General features: G+C 51.6%; 6 protein-coding genes across 6 annotated transcripts, besides 1 other annotated feature; 3 read left to right on the top strand and 3 right to left on the bottom strand.

Annotated features, from left to right (window-relative positions):
* Positions 1-15,887: part of a sequence feature (contig 1.80 1848..335440(-1)) that runs on past both edges of the window.
* ANIA_04764 (putative histone-lysine N-methyltransferase (Ash1)) lies at positions 386-3,016 on the top strand (the record flags this gene model as incomplete). Its single annotated transcript, XM_657276.2, has 4 exons — positions 386-1,574; positions 1,625-1,998; positions 2,085-2,257; positions 2,314-3,016. The coding sequence occupies 4 exons, from the start codon at positions 386-388 to the stop codon at positions 3,014-3,016; spliced, it is 2,439 nt and encodes an 812-aa protein (XP_662368.2).
* ANIA_10591 (uncharacterized protein) lies at positions 3,604-5,874 on the bottom strand (the record flags this gene model as incomplete). The annotated part of the gene is made up of 1 exon (XM_050611635.1): positions 3,604-5,874. The coding sequence occupies one exon, from the start codon at positions 5,872-5,874 to the stop codon at positions 3,604-3,606; it is 2,271 nt and encodes a 756-aa protein (XP_050467641.1).
* ANIA_10584 (LYR motif-containing protein) lies at positions 6,402-7,745 on the bottom strand. Its single transcript, XM_050611634.1, has 6 exons — positions 7,703-7,745; positions 7,242-7,529; positions 7,025-7,189; positions 6,860-6,922; positions 6,753-6,802; positions 6,402-6,698 (listed from the first exon to the last, which is right to left on the bottom strand). The coding sequence occupies exons 2-6, from the start codon at positions 7,293-7,295 to the stop codon at positions 6,689-6,691; spliced, it is 342 nt and encodes a 113-aa protein (XP_050467640.1). The 5' UTR covers positions 7,296-7,529; positions 7,703-7,745; the 3' UTR covers positions 6,402-6,688.
* On the top strand, positions 7,774-8,858 carry ANIA_04766 (uncharacterized protein; the record flags this gene model as incomplete). The annotated part of the gene is made up of 3 exons (XM_657278.1): positions 7,774-8,109; positions 8,160-8,257; positions 8,342-8,858. The coding sequence occupies 3 exons, from the start codon at positions 7,774-7,776 to the stop codon at positions 8,856-8,858; spliced, it is 951 nt and encodes a 316-aa protein (XP_662370.1).
* On the top strand, positions 10,903-13,665 carry ANIA_04767 (uncharacterized protein; the record flags this gene model as incomplete). The annotated part of the gene is made up of 2 exons (XM_657279.2): positions 10,903-12,205; positions 12,268-13,665. 2 exons carry the CDS (start codon positions 10,903-10,905, stop codon positions 13,389-13,391), a joined length of 2,427 nt encoding a protein of 808 aa, XP_662371.1. The 3' UTR covers positions 13,392-13,665.
* On the bottom strand, positions 13,739-15,720 carry ANIA_04768 (uncharacterized protein). The gene has a single exon (XM_050611633.1). The coding sequence runs from the start codon at positions 15,709-15,711 to the stop codon at positions 13,945-13,947; it is 1,767 nt and encodes a 588-aa protein (XP_050467639.1). The 5' UTR covers positions 15,712-15,720; the 3' UTR covers positions 13,739-13,944.

Below are 15,887 nucleotides of genomic sequence, written 5' to 3'. Positions count from 1 at the left end.
ATTCCGCGGCTGACTACGGGGTCTGGAGTAGTTCACTTGGACCGTCCCTTCCACCTGCTTTTCTCTCCTCTCTTTCCATCCTCCCGAACACCACTCTCCTACCCACCCATCGCCCTCAACCCGGTTGACTGCTTGGCCAGCTGTCATTCCTTGTTCCTAGACCGGGCTCCTTCTGAACCTTTCTGGTAAGCAGATCGTTTCTCTCGAGATCCGTGTGCCAGGCCAGTTTCGGCCAGTCCAGTTTCAGACCGAACACGGTATCGTAATCTGGACACCACTTTTTTCCTGGGGACCTTAAATTACGAATTATCCAGCGTCCTTGACTGTGATCTCGTCGGCCCAATCCTCAGAACTCGCCGCAAGACTACTTCCCACTGGCCGCGCGATGGACGGTCCACCAGGATTGTCCGGCGCGTCACCCGCAACTCCCGCAACTATCTCGGACCTCGTGAAGCACTCCCATGAACCTCCTGACCACGTAATGGCCTTCGATTACACCGAACAGCTTCTCACCCCAGAGAACAGTCGTTCCGAAACCTCAAGCAATAATGATAACGCGTCGAATGAGGAAAAACCGACCGTACGCCGACAATCTACACGTGTGACACGCGCTTCGCTGCGGGGAGCAGCTGACCTGGATTTCGGCGCCGAGATAGAACATAATGGGCACAAACATTCTGCTGAGACTACAGAACATGTTGTTTTGGACAAGCCTCCCGACAATGGCGCGGCGCCGCGGGGGAAGAACCCGCGCGCCTCCCATCTCCGCCATAGTATTGCAATCATGGAGTCGGCCTTGCAGGCCGAAACGAGTCTTACACAGGACGCTATGGATGTTGATAATCACCCTTTAGCTCCCAATACGCCGATCTCGGAGTCGTCGCATGGATCGCATACTGACGATGTGCCTGCCGCCTTGCCGCCCCGGACTCTACGTAAGCGCGTGGAGCAGGCATTGGCTCGAGACAAAGGTTACGGCTCTGAGAAAGACTCCAAACCAGCTAGTGCGGATAACGAAACACCTGTTAGGCGGTCGTCTCGTCTGAGCTTACTGGGTAAAGTCTCCGACCTGGCTGGCCGTGCTACCGGTGTTCTGGGCAAGCGCTCGACCAGCATGAGGGAGAATGCGAAGGAACCAGATAGGAGGTCCAGTCTTCGACCTCGACGTTCAACTACCGCTAGAGAGGAACCTCCCGCCGAGCCGCCGACAAAGAAGCAACGTGTCTCTGTTAGCGCACCTGTAGACAAAGCGAAATCAGAATCGGACGCCTCCCAGGAGGAACCAACACCTCCAGAGGTTATTACTCGATTTAAAGAAAAGCGATGGTTGACTCATGGACTTTATTCCGGGCAAGAATATACCAATTTACGGCCAAGCCAGAAGAGGACCGAAAAGAGGAGAAAGAGCCACAATACAAGTCAGCCCAACCATCAGAGAAAGTATCTGCCGCTTCCAATGTTCGCTGGGGAGAGGTTGCTGCAGACGGGACGAGACTTCCAACTTCCTTTCGATATATACTCGCCACTTCCTCCAGGCCAGCCTAAGCCAAATGAGTGGAGAAAAACCAATAAGAGTGCGTAGTGGTAATCAACTAATGAAGTTGAGACGCTAACATTTGAACAGATGTCTTCGTTGGAGAAGCAGGTAGCATTTGGCGCGCGAACAAAGAGGAAGAGCTTTCAAAATGTACCTGCATGCCAGAGACCGGTTGCGATCAATTCTGTCAAAACCGCTACATGTTCTATGAATGCGATGACCGGATTTGTGGCGTAGGCCCTGAGTGTGGCAATCGGAACTTCGAAGAGCTCAAGCAGAGAGCTAAGGCTGGAGGCAAATATAACGTGGGTGTTGAGGTGATCAAGACCCCAGATCGTGGATACGGCGTACGCAGTAACCGCACCTTTGAGCCGAACCAGATCATTGTGGAGTACACCGGCGAGATTATTACTCAAGCTGAGTGCGAGAAACGTATGCGCACTATATACAAGAAGAACGAGGTACATCTCTCCCTATCCTCAACGCCATGCTCCAGGCTTGATTCTGACTGGGCCCGCAGTGTTATTACCTTATGTATTTCGACCAGAACATGATCATTGATGCTACTCGCGGATCCATTGCTCGCTTCGTGAACCATGGCTGTGAGCCCAATTGTCGAATGGAGAAGTGGACTGTGGCAGGAAAGCCTCGTATGGCCCTCTTCGCCGGTGATCGAGGAATCATGACCGGGGAAGAATTGACGTATGACTACAACTTCGAGTGAGTATATTGATAAGGCGTGGCCCGCAGAACAATTACACTAATTTTTGCCCCAGCCCATATTCTCAAAAGAACGTCCAACAATGTCGGTGCGGTTCGTCTAAATGCCGGGGTATCTTAGGCCCTCGGAAGAGAGAAAAGGAACAACGAGCAGAGTTGAGAGCAGCTAAACTGAAGGAAATCGCAGACGCGAAAAAGGCAAAAGCAGCAAAACGGAGAAAAGAGAACGCTCTGAAGAGATCTCGTCCGCGCAATAACAGGAAGGGAAGAGCCCTCGCCCCATCCTCCATTAAATCTGGCGTCAAAAAGGCGGCGTCAAAAGCGCGTGGAGCTGTCTCCCGAAAAATGCCTGCTGCTGCAACATCGTCCAAGAAAAGCGCATCTAAAAAGTCCACGAACGCCTCGAAACAGACGTCGACGAAGTCAAAGCGTAATATCAGATTACCTACAATAAAAGCACCGAAGGTAAAAGCAAAGATCACAAGTCGCGTCCGAGCGCCAGCACAAACGACGAGAACCAAGGTGAAGAAGGCTTCAACTTCACCACCTAAATCACGCAGCCGAGTGTCGGCCACGAAAACCACCAAGGCTGCCACCGCAGCGGAGAGCTCACCCGCCCGAAAACGACCATTGAAAGCTAAAAAGGACATTCTGAATGGGGTTCGAGAAACGATCAACAAGGGGACCACTAAGCATTCCCAAAGAGCGAAATCTTCTTCATCCCGTACAACAGGGCGCTCTCCTAGGGCAAGGAAGTAGCCACAATACGTACTACAGACTGTGCTTGATCCTTGTTCTAGGAAGCCCTCGTTTGACAAGGGCACCTGCCTCTGAGAGCACCTTCTTTGGCTACTTCCTCTCTAAGAATCCATTTTTGCTATATTTCTGGGCCGATATCCGAACCCGGCTGCTTGGAACCTTGTCTTATACCCCAACCATATCCTTGGGCCTTTGGCGTTATGGCATTCTATATTGGATCATGTTCGGCTTATGTTTAGTCTCTTGTCAACTTGTATGCGTTGACGCGTATCTATGACTTCTCTTGGTGTTTGTTGGTTCTATTGCAGGAATATCAATTGCCCAAGGCAGGGAACGAGGACGATCATACTGTCACTCTAATCAATTGCAATATACGTGATTCAAAAACTCTGGCTGTCCTCAATATCCTTCTTTACTATACAATGGGCATCCATACAAGCAATGGCTTCAAATAGACCCTTAACAAGAAGAAACCTGGAAATAATAAAAGCCCAATCCAGACTCCCGCCCACCGCTAGAGAAAATCACATAGAAGGGCACACTTAGCCCGTTAATCGAAAAGCCATGGATCCAGGTACCAAAGTGCTTCACTCAGTCTGCCGTTCGCCGTTCGGTGAGGGTCCATCGCCAGACGTCCCGTGTTCGCCGTTCATTTGTGCTTGAGTAGCTTCGCCTTGTGATCCTTCTCCAGGCTCAACATTAGAGGCGGGAGACGTTTCAGTTTGTGGCCTTGAGAGTTCCTTGGGAGTATGTTGGGCGGTAGCCTGTGGTTGTGGTTGTTCTGCCGCAGATGTCGTAGCAGGCTCAGTAGGACTTGGTGTAGTACTCGTTTGCTGTTCCTGTTTTTTCTCCACCGCAGGTTCAGTCGAGTGTTGAGGCGAGTGTCCCTCAACAGTGGGTGACTGTGGCTTTGCGATTGCTTCAGCTGACGTCGTGGCCTCTGCCGGAACTGGGACCAGCACTGGTGGTCTTTCTGCCTGTCCTTCTGGTGCAACATTAAAGGCTGGGGTCGCTGGACCGGGCTCTGGATGTGTGGGGGTCCCTGCCAATTTCTCCGGTTGGTATTGCTCAATGGTGGGAGGTGCTTGCTGCGGCTTCTGTTCTGAGGTTTCCAGCGGGGTGATTTGGTCTGCTCCTGGCGGCGTCAGTTGCTCGACAGGTGGCGCCACAGGGTCTTCGCGAGATAACTCCTTTGTCTCTGCGCTTCTCGTGGTCTCGGCTTCCGTTGATGTCTCCGTTGGCCCAGAAGCAGCCTCTCCAGGTGCTGTTATAGTTTCTTGGCTAGGCAGAACCCCTGTCTTTTGTTCTGAAATAGCTCCCTTCTGCACGTCGCTTAGGGTTTCCTGACGGGGATTGTTTAGGCTCGCCTCTAAGTTGTCCAAGAGATTGAATTCGCTTCCGCTCGGCTGTTGATCTGCCTCTGGAGGGGTGGATTCGTTTGCTGAGGCTTGACCAGGTAATGAAGATTCCGGAGCGACTGTTTGAAGATTCGTGTTTTCAGGCATGGCTTCCGAAGGTTCAGGAACTGATTCACGCGCTTCCTCCATGGTCACGTCTGTTTGTTCGGTAGCTGGGGGCTGAGCGTTCTCAACTCCAATTCCTGATGCTTCTAAAACCGGAGCCTGTGAAGTTTGCTGCTGCGCTGATGGCGCCTTCTCTGGACTCAGGGGTTGAGCAACTCCTGGTGCTGGCTGCAGTTGGGTTTCTAAAGATGGTTTCGGAGAAGCGCGTAAGGTAGTCTCGGCGGTCGTGGCGTCCGCCATATGAACGTCCTCTGACAAACGTTCTGTAGATGTTACTTGAGTATCTTGATCCAGACGAGAAGAATCAGTCATACTGATCGGTGCGACTGGCACATGGCCAGAGGGCTGTAATGACGCAGCTTGTTGTGCTGATGCTTGTGAAGGTTCTGTATCTGGCTCCGACGCCTGCGATACTTGCGGTGCGTGCGAATCAGCAGTCGTTCCTGTCTTGGCTGAGGCAGAAATAGGTGTCAGCTCAGGTTCCGTGCTGGGCTGTGGTCCAGGTGTCTCCGGGGTTTTCGCATCAAAGCCAGACTCGTCTCCCTCTCCATCATCGCTCTCCTCACCCTCATCACCCTCCTCATCCTCCTCATCCTGTGTTGTCTGATCTACAGACATACGCGAGGAATCCGTTTCCTTGCCATAGTTCGCAGCGCTGTCGCCAGCGCCGGCTCCATGAACAAGCGCTGCGTCTGCGCCTTCGCCCGGAGCAAACATGACCTTCTTCCTCCTTCCTTTCAAACCTTTACCCTTACGCTTGGGAGGCGGCGGCCGTCGTTTTTGTGGAGTAATAACGGCTGGTGAATCTGCTGCTGCAACTACTACCCCCTGCGCATCGACAACGCCAACCCCCTCAATGACTGTACCTGGGGCGGGAGCTTGAGGAGTAACAGTAACTTGGTTGCTCTCCGCGGTTACTTGACTATCGCCAGTAATTTCTCCTTCGATCTTGTGTCCTTCAGGAACCCAGGCCGCATAGATTAGAATATTACCCGTGTCGGGGTCAACTTTCTTGAAGCGAGTCTTCCTCATTGGGACTGAGCCAGCACCATCGACCGTCCCAGCTGCAGCACCATACAGTGACGGCAAGCCCGGTCTTCTCTTTGCTAGAAATTCCACTTCTGGGGCCTCCAAGTGCTTAGGGACCGTCGTCCACTTGCGCAAGGAGAAATTACGCTCCATGTTTTGCTGGGTTTGCTGTTCCTCCGGGTCCGTAGTCTCCTTTTCCTCATCGTCAATGTCCTTCGAAACTTGGCGGATGTATATGCACCCTGCACGAGCCGCGCGTAGCAGCGCCCGACTCATCGGGCTCAGGAGATGACTATCTTTCGGCATTGGGAGTTCTGGAATGGATGGCTTCCCACCATTTCCCGACGTTTCTAATTCCGTCCCCGCGGCTTTTGGTACTTGCGATACGGTTTGTATCTGGCGCGTCCATCGCCGAACGGGTAACCCTTCGAAGACATCGTGATCGATCTGGCCGGTTCTAGTGCGGTTGACGCCGTCGCCGAACTGACGGCCAGAACGAGATGACCTAAACTACGCGATGTTAACCTTCAATTCGGGTAGATTTGCGATCGAGGCTCTTCCGCGTTACAACAAGAGAAGGGTAGGACTCACTGTCGGGGGCATGGCGCGCGACCGGTAAAAGCCCACCTTCTTTCAATCCACGAACAAGAAAGTGTGGTCGTCAGAAGTATTGGAAGAGTACCACAAGATACTGGCTGGACTGCCCCTCAATCCTCAGAAAAGGGCCGGGCTTGACAGGGAGGTAGTGTGTTAGTAAACGGACTCCAAGCTGTGAACAAATGCGAGGCGCGCTTCCTCCGGCACGTGATCATTATGAGGATGAGGAACAAATAGCGACTACAACGCCCATATCATTCGTGTCAGAAGTACTCCTTGACTTGTACAGAGAGAAGATTGTTCTCAAAATGCGCAACAAAGCTAACGACATGATAAGGTGGTTCTGAATAAAAGTACAGGTAATTTCCAGATCTATTCCATTCTCCTGCATCATCACCACCACCACCATTACTGTTATCGCTCCCTGACAGTCACAGGCTTTTCAAGTCACATATCTGTGTTGTAGGTCCACGGCTTTAAGAGTAGCTTTCGTGTAATCCGAACAGGTATATGTTTTTATGAATCAGTCCCAACTGCCATGACGATTAGCTGCTGCTAGGAAAGAGACACGGTAGATTAGGCCTTACCCGGTGTCCTTCTGACGGACAATGCCGCCTTCTTGTCCAGTTTCCTTCCCCTATCAGGATTGTTAGACTCAAACTTGAGGGGAGAACTTAAGATCTAAGGCCCTTACCGTCTTCTGACCCTCTACGACCAATTTATCCAGTTGGTAAAACTGGCTTATAACGGTTTGCCTCTAAATCTAACGTTAGCATTGTCCGCCATGCTGGGATAGCCCGAGACCACTTGTCACGGCTCCGAATGCAGAGGGCTTTAGAGTTAGAAATACAAGACTAACCTTCATCATTCTCAAACTTTGCAAGCCTTCCTGGATTAACTCCTGTATCTTCCGTTCCTCGCTCTCATGCTGATGTTCCCGAAAAGCATCCTTGGTTCTCCGAAGGGCGTATTCGCGAAAATTGTAGTTTGAGAACTGAGAAGACTGACGAAGCAGAGAGCGAAACTGTACGGTACACTTAGTTTCCACCAGCCGCTTAATCGGCATATGCACTTACCAGAGACCGCGCCTGGAAGGCAGTATCCCGCGCAAGCGTAGAAACAGACATCATGAAACCTCGAAAGTTTAAGGAGTGGAGATGAAGTGTAGGTATGCGTATCGGCGAACTATTAAGAAGCCCCTTCACGCGCAGATCTGGTTGTATCGCGAAGTGCAGGGATGTCGGATTGACCGAGAGTGGCTGTGATGTCACAATCCCGACAGCTCAACAACCGGAGAGCGTGGAATCGAGACGAACAGAGCGAGAATCGCGCAGGCTGTGTTGCTAGTACTCCCCTCGAGATAGCTACTACGATAAAGTATTAGTCACAAATTCGCAGGTCGCAACAGGAGGTGGTGGCGTTGGAGGAGGAGCTCCGTATCGGAATAGACTTGGGCTGGAGAACGGCTTCGTTGTGAAGAATACGCAGAAACCACAAGTAGGGAAGCGGAAGAACAAAAGGATGGAGAAAGACTTACAATATGGGGCACTAGACCAGTGCTGGCAGTGAGGTTCGTTCGGGAAATTCTGATGCTTTTTTGAGTTCGGGATGACGGAGATAAGTTCGGACTGTCCGGCCGCCCTCCACATTTCTGCCTTCGTTCTCCAACTCACCACGTCGCCGTCAACATCACTTCCCGAGGAATTGCTTACAATTGATGCGTGCATTGCATGCGTCCATATTCTTCGGCCAATGAAACAGCTTCCCACACCTCCTGCTTCTCGTCAGAGCTCAGAAGTTCCAGATACCGACCTCAAACAGCTTCACATAGACGACCCCACGCCAGATCTCTTGGAATCCCTCGACGCGCTTCTTGAAAAGTACCTTCACCTTCTTGATAAGCACCAGAGGCTGCAGCATGTCCTAGCTTCGAAGCTCTCCTCGGTATATTCATATAGTTTTCCTTTTAGTAACGATGGCTGACAGTAACACAGGGGTTTCTTTCCCTTGCGCACGCGAATTATACCTGTCCGCCAGGTCGACGGTATGGCGCCGACTACTATGATGAACGGATGAAAGCTTCAAGAAGAGTGTGAGTGAAGGTTGAATCGAAATTATCCGGGTCTTTGCTCTGCGTCCATCTGAAGGGACTGGCTAATCAATAGACACTAATCAGGATATTACGACCTCCCTCGTCCGCAGACAGAGAAGACTCTACTGCTGAATTAGAGAGTCCACCGCCCAATGGCGCGTCTTCTAAGGGGATCTTTTCGATTGAATTCACACCAAGCAATGACGAGGAAGAACAGCCTGACACAGATGAGCCGTCAGGAACGGGTGAGAAGGCGCCGGAGAAGGCGCTGGAGCAGGAGCCTCTGAAGAAAGCAGGAGACAACAACGCTGCGGACACTACTGCATCTCCCCAAGATTCTTCGGAGGCTTCCGAGACGAAGACCGAAGCAGATGCAGATGCAGATGCAGATGCGAGGTCCGGGCTTGTTAGACGGAGACCACGTACCTTAGACCCAATAAAGTGGTTTGGAATACTGGTTCCTCCATCACTTCGCAGTGCTCAGAAGTCTTTCACTGAAGCAGTTGAAGGCAGTCTGCCTGAACTAGCAGGTATCGTGGTCGAGATGCAGGCTGCAGAGAAGGAGATTACTGAGCTGCGGAGGAGAATGGGACGAGAATAACAGGAGCTTCTCGACCATCCTGAATGACCACACCTTGTAAGCAGCTGTCGCTGGTATCATGTACAGCCTCTGGATGATGAGCTTTACTTAGGAGACGATCAGGCGCCGCACGGGGTACGGAACATGGAATACACCACCTGTAAGTCTAGGGGGAGCACACTACAGTACCTACTTCGTAATATCGATGCTTCATCATAAGTTTAGGTCGGTACTCAACTTTGTCAAGGCCTGAAACTTTGACAGTCGCGTGAAGTTCTTTCCTCATTTACAAGTGGTCTCAATGGTCAAAGCAGAACAAACATCGACTTCAACAATTTCAACAGTGAATCTTCCTTATTTTCAAGATGTCAGCATCATGCAATTTTTCTCCAATGGATATTGAGGACTATTTACGGAAAGATGCCCGCAACCGGGGTGTCTCAAAATAATATATTCGGTAGATTAAAGGACGGAGTCAGTGAGGAAACGAAGCTAGTCTGTCTAACCAGCCCCCAGCCTCCAGCCTCTTGAGTCCTGCTTGATCACGAAACGACCAGCCTTGAAATGGAGTAGCGATTCTCAAAAATCTTTTGTCAAGCCCTCAGGCTTGATCTCAAACTTTCCGATTGGGGTTCTGACAGACGAATACGATGTAGAACGGGCTGGCTGCTTTGTATCACCCACTTCAGGCTCTCAACACCATCATGGCTGACGAATAGACTGATCCCGTCCCACTCTGCCTCGGGGCGAGTCAACAGTGCCCCTGGTTTTAAGTGGGTGTTGCGACCTTCAACAGCACGGAGTACTCTATAATAGTGGCTCCTCCGATCAAATCTGAGACGTGCCGTCGTCTTAGCCAGCTCCACCCAACCAATAGCCTCAGCGCTGGCAATCGCTCTCGTCTATCTTCCGCACTTTGAATCGCTCTAGTTCTTGGGTCACAACGTCTGGCCAATCTTCCGACCTCGCTTAGACATTCCATGACATCGGGCTACAACGATGAAACAAGTTGTGTTTATGGAAGACAGAGGACTGGAAGGCTCCGGCTTGGGATGAGAGTATCCAGCGTGTCGCCATGAGCTTGAAGATGCTGGATTTCATGCAATCTGCATACATCACTCTTCTGTGCACACTGCGAGGATTTCATGTACCCGCTTGACTGAGGACTGGCAGCTCTCTGGCGACAGGGTTTATCTAGGTTAGTGATCCCTCGTGACAGCTCTTGCGCTAGTTCCTGCGTCGGGATGGTCCCCACTGACTGTTTCTAGTCATGACAGTCCCGGTTAGACTGCGAACTTTTGATCCATGTTATATCCTGTACCGAATGATGGCATCGGCCAGTATCAACCTCTGAGGCTTGGTTTGGCCGTGTGAGGGTCTTTGGTAGTGGGAGAACCCTTCCTTCCTTTCATTACCCACCCGGCGTGAGGTACCTTCGTCCAGAGACTCCCTCGTTCCGGAACCTCGTCGTCGCTATTCTCATTCTCTCTTTCTGTTCTTCAGGCAGGAGCCAGAGGCTCTCTTCTCCTGAATCTGCTTCTGCTGGATGAAGCTGTGAGTAAGAAGCTTGACCTATCCTGGCCATCTGGGGCTAACAACTCCTCCAGGCATTCTTGCTTCGACAGCCTACTGGACTTGAGACGCGGGGACTGTTGACTGTGATGAGGTTCTGACATTCCTTTTCTTAAAAAAACACCCTTGTGGTACGCAAAAGCTTCCTACCACTATATGGCTTTGATGAACTGCGCAGTCGCGTTGACCCAAGATAACCCTCAGATACAGGCATTGAGTGCCGTTTCTATTATCGCATCACACACGTTCTTTCAAGCCAGGACTTCTGGCTTTCAAGTCTTTTCAATACTATCATTCAACTTTTCAGCACCTCCAACAATTTTTGTTGGCAGGCTTGACTTTCGCCCAACCATTCTATTCTCCATTCATTTACTATCATTTCTAAGCGTCTGCTTGATACACCGGACCAAACATTCAAGTGCATCGCCGACAGGAAGATACACGCTATAAGGTCGACATCTCTTCGTCAAAATCAAGTCGCCGCTCTACAACAATGGATTCAACTTCAAAGCACGGCTGGTCCGAGCCTAGGCCCGCGGAAAGGAAGGGATCTGTCCGCCGCGCCAGGGAAATGCTAGAAGTTGGTAAACGTCCCAGGATTCGAGCTCCCCAGGAAAACGCCGCCCTACCACCGGGCCCGCGTATGTCCCAGCAGACTGCTTGGCCGTTGCTGGGTGATGATGGTCCGGGGGTAAACGTCGTTGATTCAAGGGACCGGGGCCCAAACTTGGGTGATTCACCAGGAAGACTTATGGCGCCCAGAGCACCTCCACCTCCACGCCCACCTCGACAAGATCCGCCATCACCTTCTGTGTATTCGGAGAGAAGCGTTCCAGACGCTGTTCCTAGCCCTTTGCATCTCAACAATCGTAATCGCGCCCCATCATTCTCTCAGCCGTTTGTTAACCAACAACACATCCACCCCGCACTGCGAGAGCCTGTGCCTTCTACCAAAGAAGACCCGTTTAGGAAGTCTGCAGCGTCATCCCTGGGCTCTATCCCCTCTATCCCCGACTTTCCACCGCCGCTCCCTTCCCAGAACAATGCAGCCAGTCTCGCTCCTACTGCTCCTATGCGTTCAGGTATGAACCGCAGATCCTCCGTCTCGCCGATACCCGAAGAGTTGCCCGATAGCCCGACCATACTGAATAAGCCATACACCAGACTCACCGCATCTAGTTGGAACTCTGAACAGCAGGAATCTGAAGTATTAGGTGCATATATGGACAACAATTCTGAAGGTGCGCTTGAGTCGCCCGAACATGCTGAAGTATCTTTGGTTCGACAAGCTAGTGTCGGAACTCGAGGGAAGCCTTCCTTGCGCACGATCAGTAAACCCAGTGCCGACGGCATGGTTGGGGGAGCTGGCAGAACAGAAACGCCGATAGGGCAGACCAATGATGCCAGTCTCAAGGAGGTTGCAGCTGGCCTGTCTACACGAAACTCTTTCAGCTCAGGTTCATTTAAAGAGTCAGATATTGACCCCGAAAAACCGCCAATTGTGCTTGAAAATGATACAAATGCACAGCATTCGTATGATAACGACATGAGGTCCGTTGAAAAGGAGACAGCAGCATTACCTCAAAGGACTCCGACTATGAGCGAGATGAGGCCAGGGGCCCGCAGGCCGCCTCGCTTGAACATAAACGCGGTGCGGGAAGCTGAAGCTCGCGGTAGTCTCACAAGTCTATCGGACTTGATCAAGCGTGCGACAAAACTTGCAACCAATCTTGAGCATGGGCGGACTGCAAGCAGGAATGACCTTTTAAACGTTGGGGGTTCCAGGCATCCATTCGGTAAATACGTTCCGAGCTTTGATTGATTCCAACCCTTCAGGTTCAGCTAACAACTACATCAGGAGATCCGAATCGCAGGTCCGGCTCAATTAAGGACATCTTGGCCTCGTTTCCTAACCCTGCTGCGACACCAGAGGGTCGTTCTTCCTGGCCCGTTTTCTGGAGGAGGTCCACACTTCAGCAATTAAATTCGCAGGAACAAGGACAGGACTTGAGTCAGGAGAAAGGCAGCACTCGAACTCAGCGGCGCCGATGCTGCGGAATGCCTCTGTGGGCATTCATCACAGCTTGCGTAGTCCTGCTTCTCATCATCGCTGCCGCTGTTCTAATACCGATCTTTCTGGTTGTAGTACCCCGGGAAAACAAGGGTAACGACAGCAGCAACACGATGTGTGAGAAGACTAACCCGTGTTCAAATGGTGGTGTTAGTGTATCAAGTGGCAATGTCTGCTCCTGTGTTTGTGTAAATGGATACACTGGCTCGCGGTGTACGACATCCGGCGATGCAAGCTGTGTGACTACCGAAATTACTCAGAACTCAACGTCGAGGAATGCCACCGTTGGGGACGATCTGCCACGCTTATTTCGGGATTCCCAGAGTAACTTTAGTATCCCACTGGATGCCGTTACTATTATGGCGCTCTTCAGTCAGAACAATGTCTCTTGCACAACAGAAAACGCGCTTGTGTCATTCAAAGGCTTGTCCTCAAATGATAACAAGCGCCGCGCACTCAACGCGGATCTATTGGTGGCTGATCCTGAAAAGCTAGAGCCATCTTCTTCCACGGATGAGCCTACCGCCACTATCCCCGTTCGCAGGGAAGTTGCTACGAAGAACGGCATTTTGTTCGAGGACTCAGGAACAAACGAAAGCCCTGCAGCGGCAGAGACTAGTTCTGCTTCGACGAGCGAAGCGACGCCAGCTCCCACTTCGGCCGTCACCGCCGAAGCGCTCGATTTCTCTCGGATCTCCGTTCTCTACATCCTCGAGAAGACCGGCACGCTAGATGCGGCCATGTTCTCTGCGGATGTTATCAAGAAACACTTGGAACATTCTTACTCCAACTCCTCTGACGAGAGTTTTGTAATTAACCTTGTTCCTTCTGGGATAAAGGGCAACATCACTCTGGACTATGGAGGGTTCACCATCACTGATTTCGACGGTAATACGGTTGGGGGGTCCTAAAAACAAAGAGTTGCACATGCCTTCGTCTATGCGTATTCGTCTTGTTCTCTAACCTGGATGTTTCTTGTTCTTTGGGCCATTGGGTTTTTTCTTCTCGCACTCCTTCATCTCTGCTTTATTGATTGGTGCTTTTATTACACGAGAGTCGGGCCCGCTCTCATGCTTCTTCGGCGTCTTCTGGTATGCATATACACCTCGTTTCTCAGCTCTTCTTAGCCTTGTTCAGCCTAGTTCTTAGCTAGATGATCCGGGGCGATTATAGCTGATAGCGTTAATCATGTTAATATACGCCTGTTTATTGGCATTTTGAGAAATGCAAAGCCAAATCTAGTAGCCAACAAATACAGTTTCCTATTCGTAAGGCTTTCGTGACAAATATGGCTAAAGCTATATGCAGTATAATGCTTTTAATGCCAAGTAATATTCCTAGTAATACAAGATGGTATATATCGCAACCCCATCCCAAAACTCCTCAACCTCCCCCGTTCCATACATGCTAGAAGGCGGCTGACCATAAGCAGCAGCAAATAGTGAGGAAAAGACAACCAATCATCTAGAACAACCCCACACCAGGCACTACACCCTGAATCGCAGAGTCGTCCTCGATAACCGGTAGGAGTTTCTTAATGCGTGCCTGCAGAATAAACTGCTCAGCCTCCCACCTCTTCCTCACCAGCGTCTTTGCTTCGATCTGTCTCTTCGAGGGGCCGAACCAGGAAGATCCGTTCTTCGCCTTGGTGATCGTCTCTTCTTCGTCCTTTTGAGCATTCTCGAGGAACTGCGACACCATTGTCTTCCAGTTCTCGAGGCTGACGCGGAGACAGTCGATGCAGCGGTTGTTCCGCGAGGATGGGTCTGTTTCCGGAAGCGTCGATTCAGCAAGGTCGACTGCGTCGCGCGTCCAGGCCAGGCCAGTTTCTTTGGAGTGAGTTGCGTAGAGGATTTCGCCGATATAGGTCATCAGGCCTGCTTCGTCGCAGGGAGAAGATGGTGTGCGGAAAGGGGTGTCGTTTCCGGTGGGGGGCGGTGGGGGGTACTGGACGGGAATAAAGACGGTTTTCAGGGTGTTGAAGAAGGAAACGAAGATGTCATTCGTTGGCTTAGGGATGGAAGAAGATATAGGAACGATGGTGCCGGGAGGAGGTGGAGAGATGGCACGGCGGGCTTTGAGGACAGAGGTGAAAATTGAGAGGGCCATTGGGAGGTTTCCGTGTCGGGCGTGGTGGACTCCGAGAGCGGTTGAGACCCGGAGGATGTTTTCAGACGGCAGAGTTTGGCTGTCGCTATTGATGACGCCTGTCTTCAGATCTACCACCTTCGTGGCATCCATGGAAGCCCCTGACGCGGCGATATCTATTGCCCATTTGTACATATCCGCCGCAGTGCTTTGCAAACCCTTGTAGTCCAGCCAGTCGGCGTATGCGAGTGCGGCATCAATTTTCTGGCCTGTGTTAAAGCCGCGGGTCGTCAGGATCTTCATGTAGAAAACCTCAGGACTAGGAGATGCCGGCTCAGAGTCCTCCTCACGCGGTGGGGTCTGACCAAGGGGTACAGGCTTCGGACGGGGATTCGATGGGCCAACAAAATACTCTGCCGATGCTGAAACGCGTTGTTTCCGATCAGTCAGCCAACCCTCAAGGTTCTCTGCTGCTTTTGCAGCCCCCAAAAGAGCCTGAAAGTACCCCCGTCTCCACGGCTCACTCTTTGCCGTGATATCAAAGCCGGCCTTTCCGACTCCGTCAATAAAGATCCCGCCCTCATCTAGCTCAACAAGTCCCTTCCCTTCACCATTTAGATCCTCCAACCGCGATATCAGCTCTTTACAGTAACCCGCAACCATCGGCCAATCACTCATCAGCTTCCCAATTTCCTCGGGGTGCTGCCAGGCCAAGGCGGACCGCAAGCACCACCGGCTCTTCCACGTCCATTCCGGCGGCGTCGGCCATTTGTGCTCGAGTTCCTCCTGATACACCCCAATTTTGATAATCTCATAAAGGACAAGAATGGCGCCGAGTGACAGACTAAGACGCAGCACGCGGGACGCGCGCTTTTTGAAGTGGCCGCGGCTTTCGGTGGAGACAAGTCTTGCAAAATGTTGCTGGAGATGGACAGATAGCGGGGGGAGAGCACGACTGATGGGCGAGGGAGAGAGGAAGGTTAATTGCGGTCGACTTCGCTGCGGGGAAAGGATTAGAAGTGGTGGCTTCTGAGTGAACGGGCGGCGACATGGCTGACAAGCGCCGAGGGAAGGAAGTTGGGGTCGCAGTGAGGGGCCTGCGGCCCCCGATATTCGAGCGACTCGAGTACGTTGACGCAGCATCACTGCTCTGTCGAATGATGTCGAGTTGGACTGGTAAAGCCGTGGTGGTCAATGTCAATCTATTCTGTTTGCACTGTTTGCAGATGACTTGCCAGTCTAAGCCCTTTTCGGTTACGTTTACTTCGACCATGTGCAAGGCCATGGCGTTCGTCGAATATGTTCCATGGATCACATAA

Source organism: Aspergillus nidulans, chromosome III (genome assembly GCF_000011425.1).
Source record: "Aspergillus nidulans FGSC A4 chromosome III".
Classification (NCBI taxonomy): domain Eukaryota; kingdom Fungi; phylum Ascomycota; class Eurotiomycetes; order Eurotiales; family Aspergillaceae; genus Aspergillus; species Aspergillus nidulans.
The sequence above is the reverse complement of the archived record's forward strand: the minus strand, read 5'-3'. Positions and strand labels throughout refer to the sequence as shown.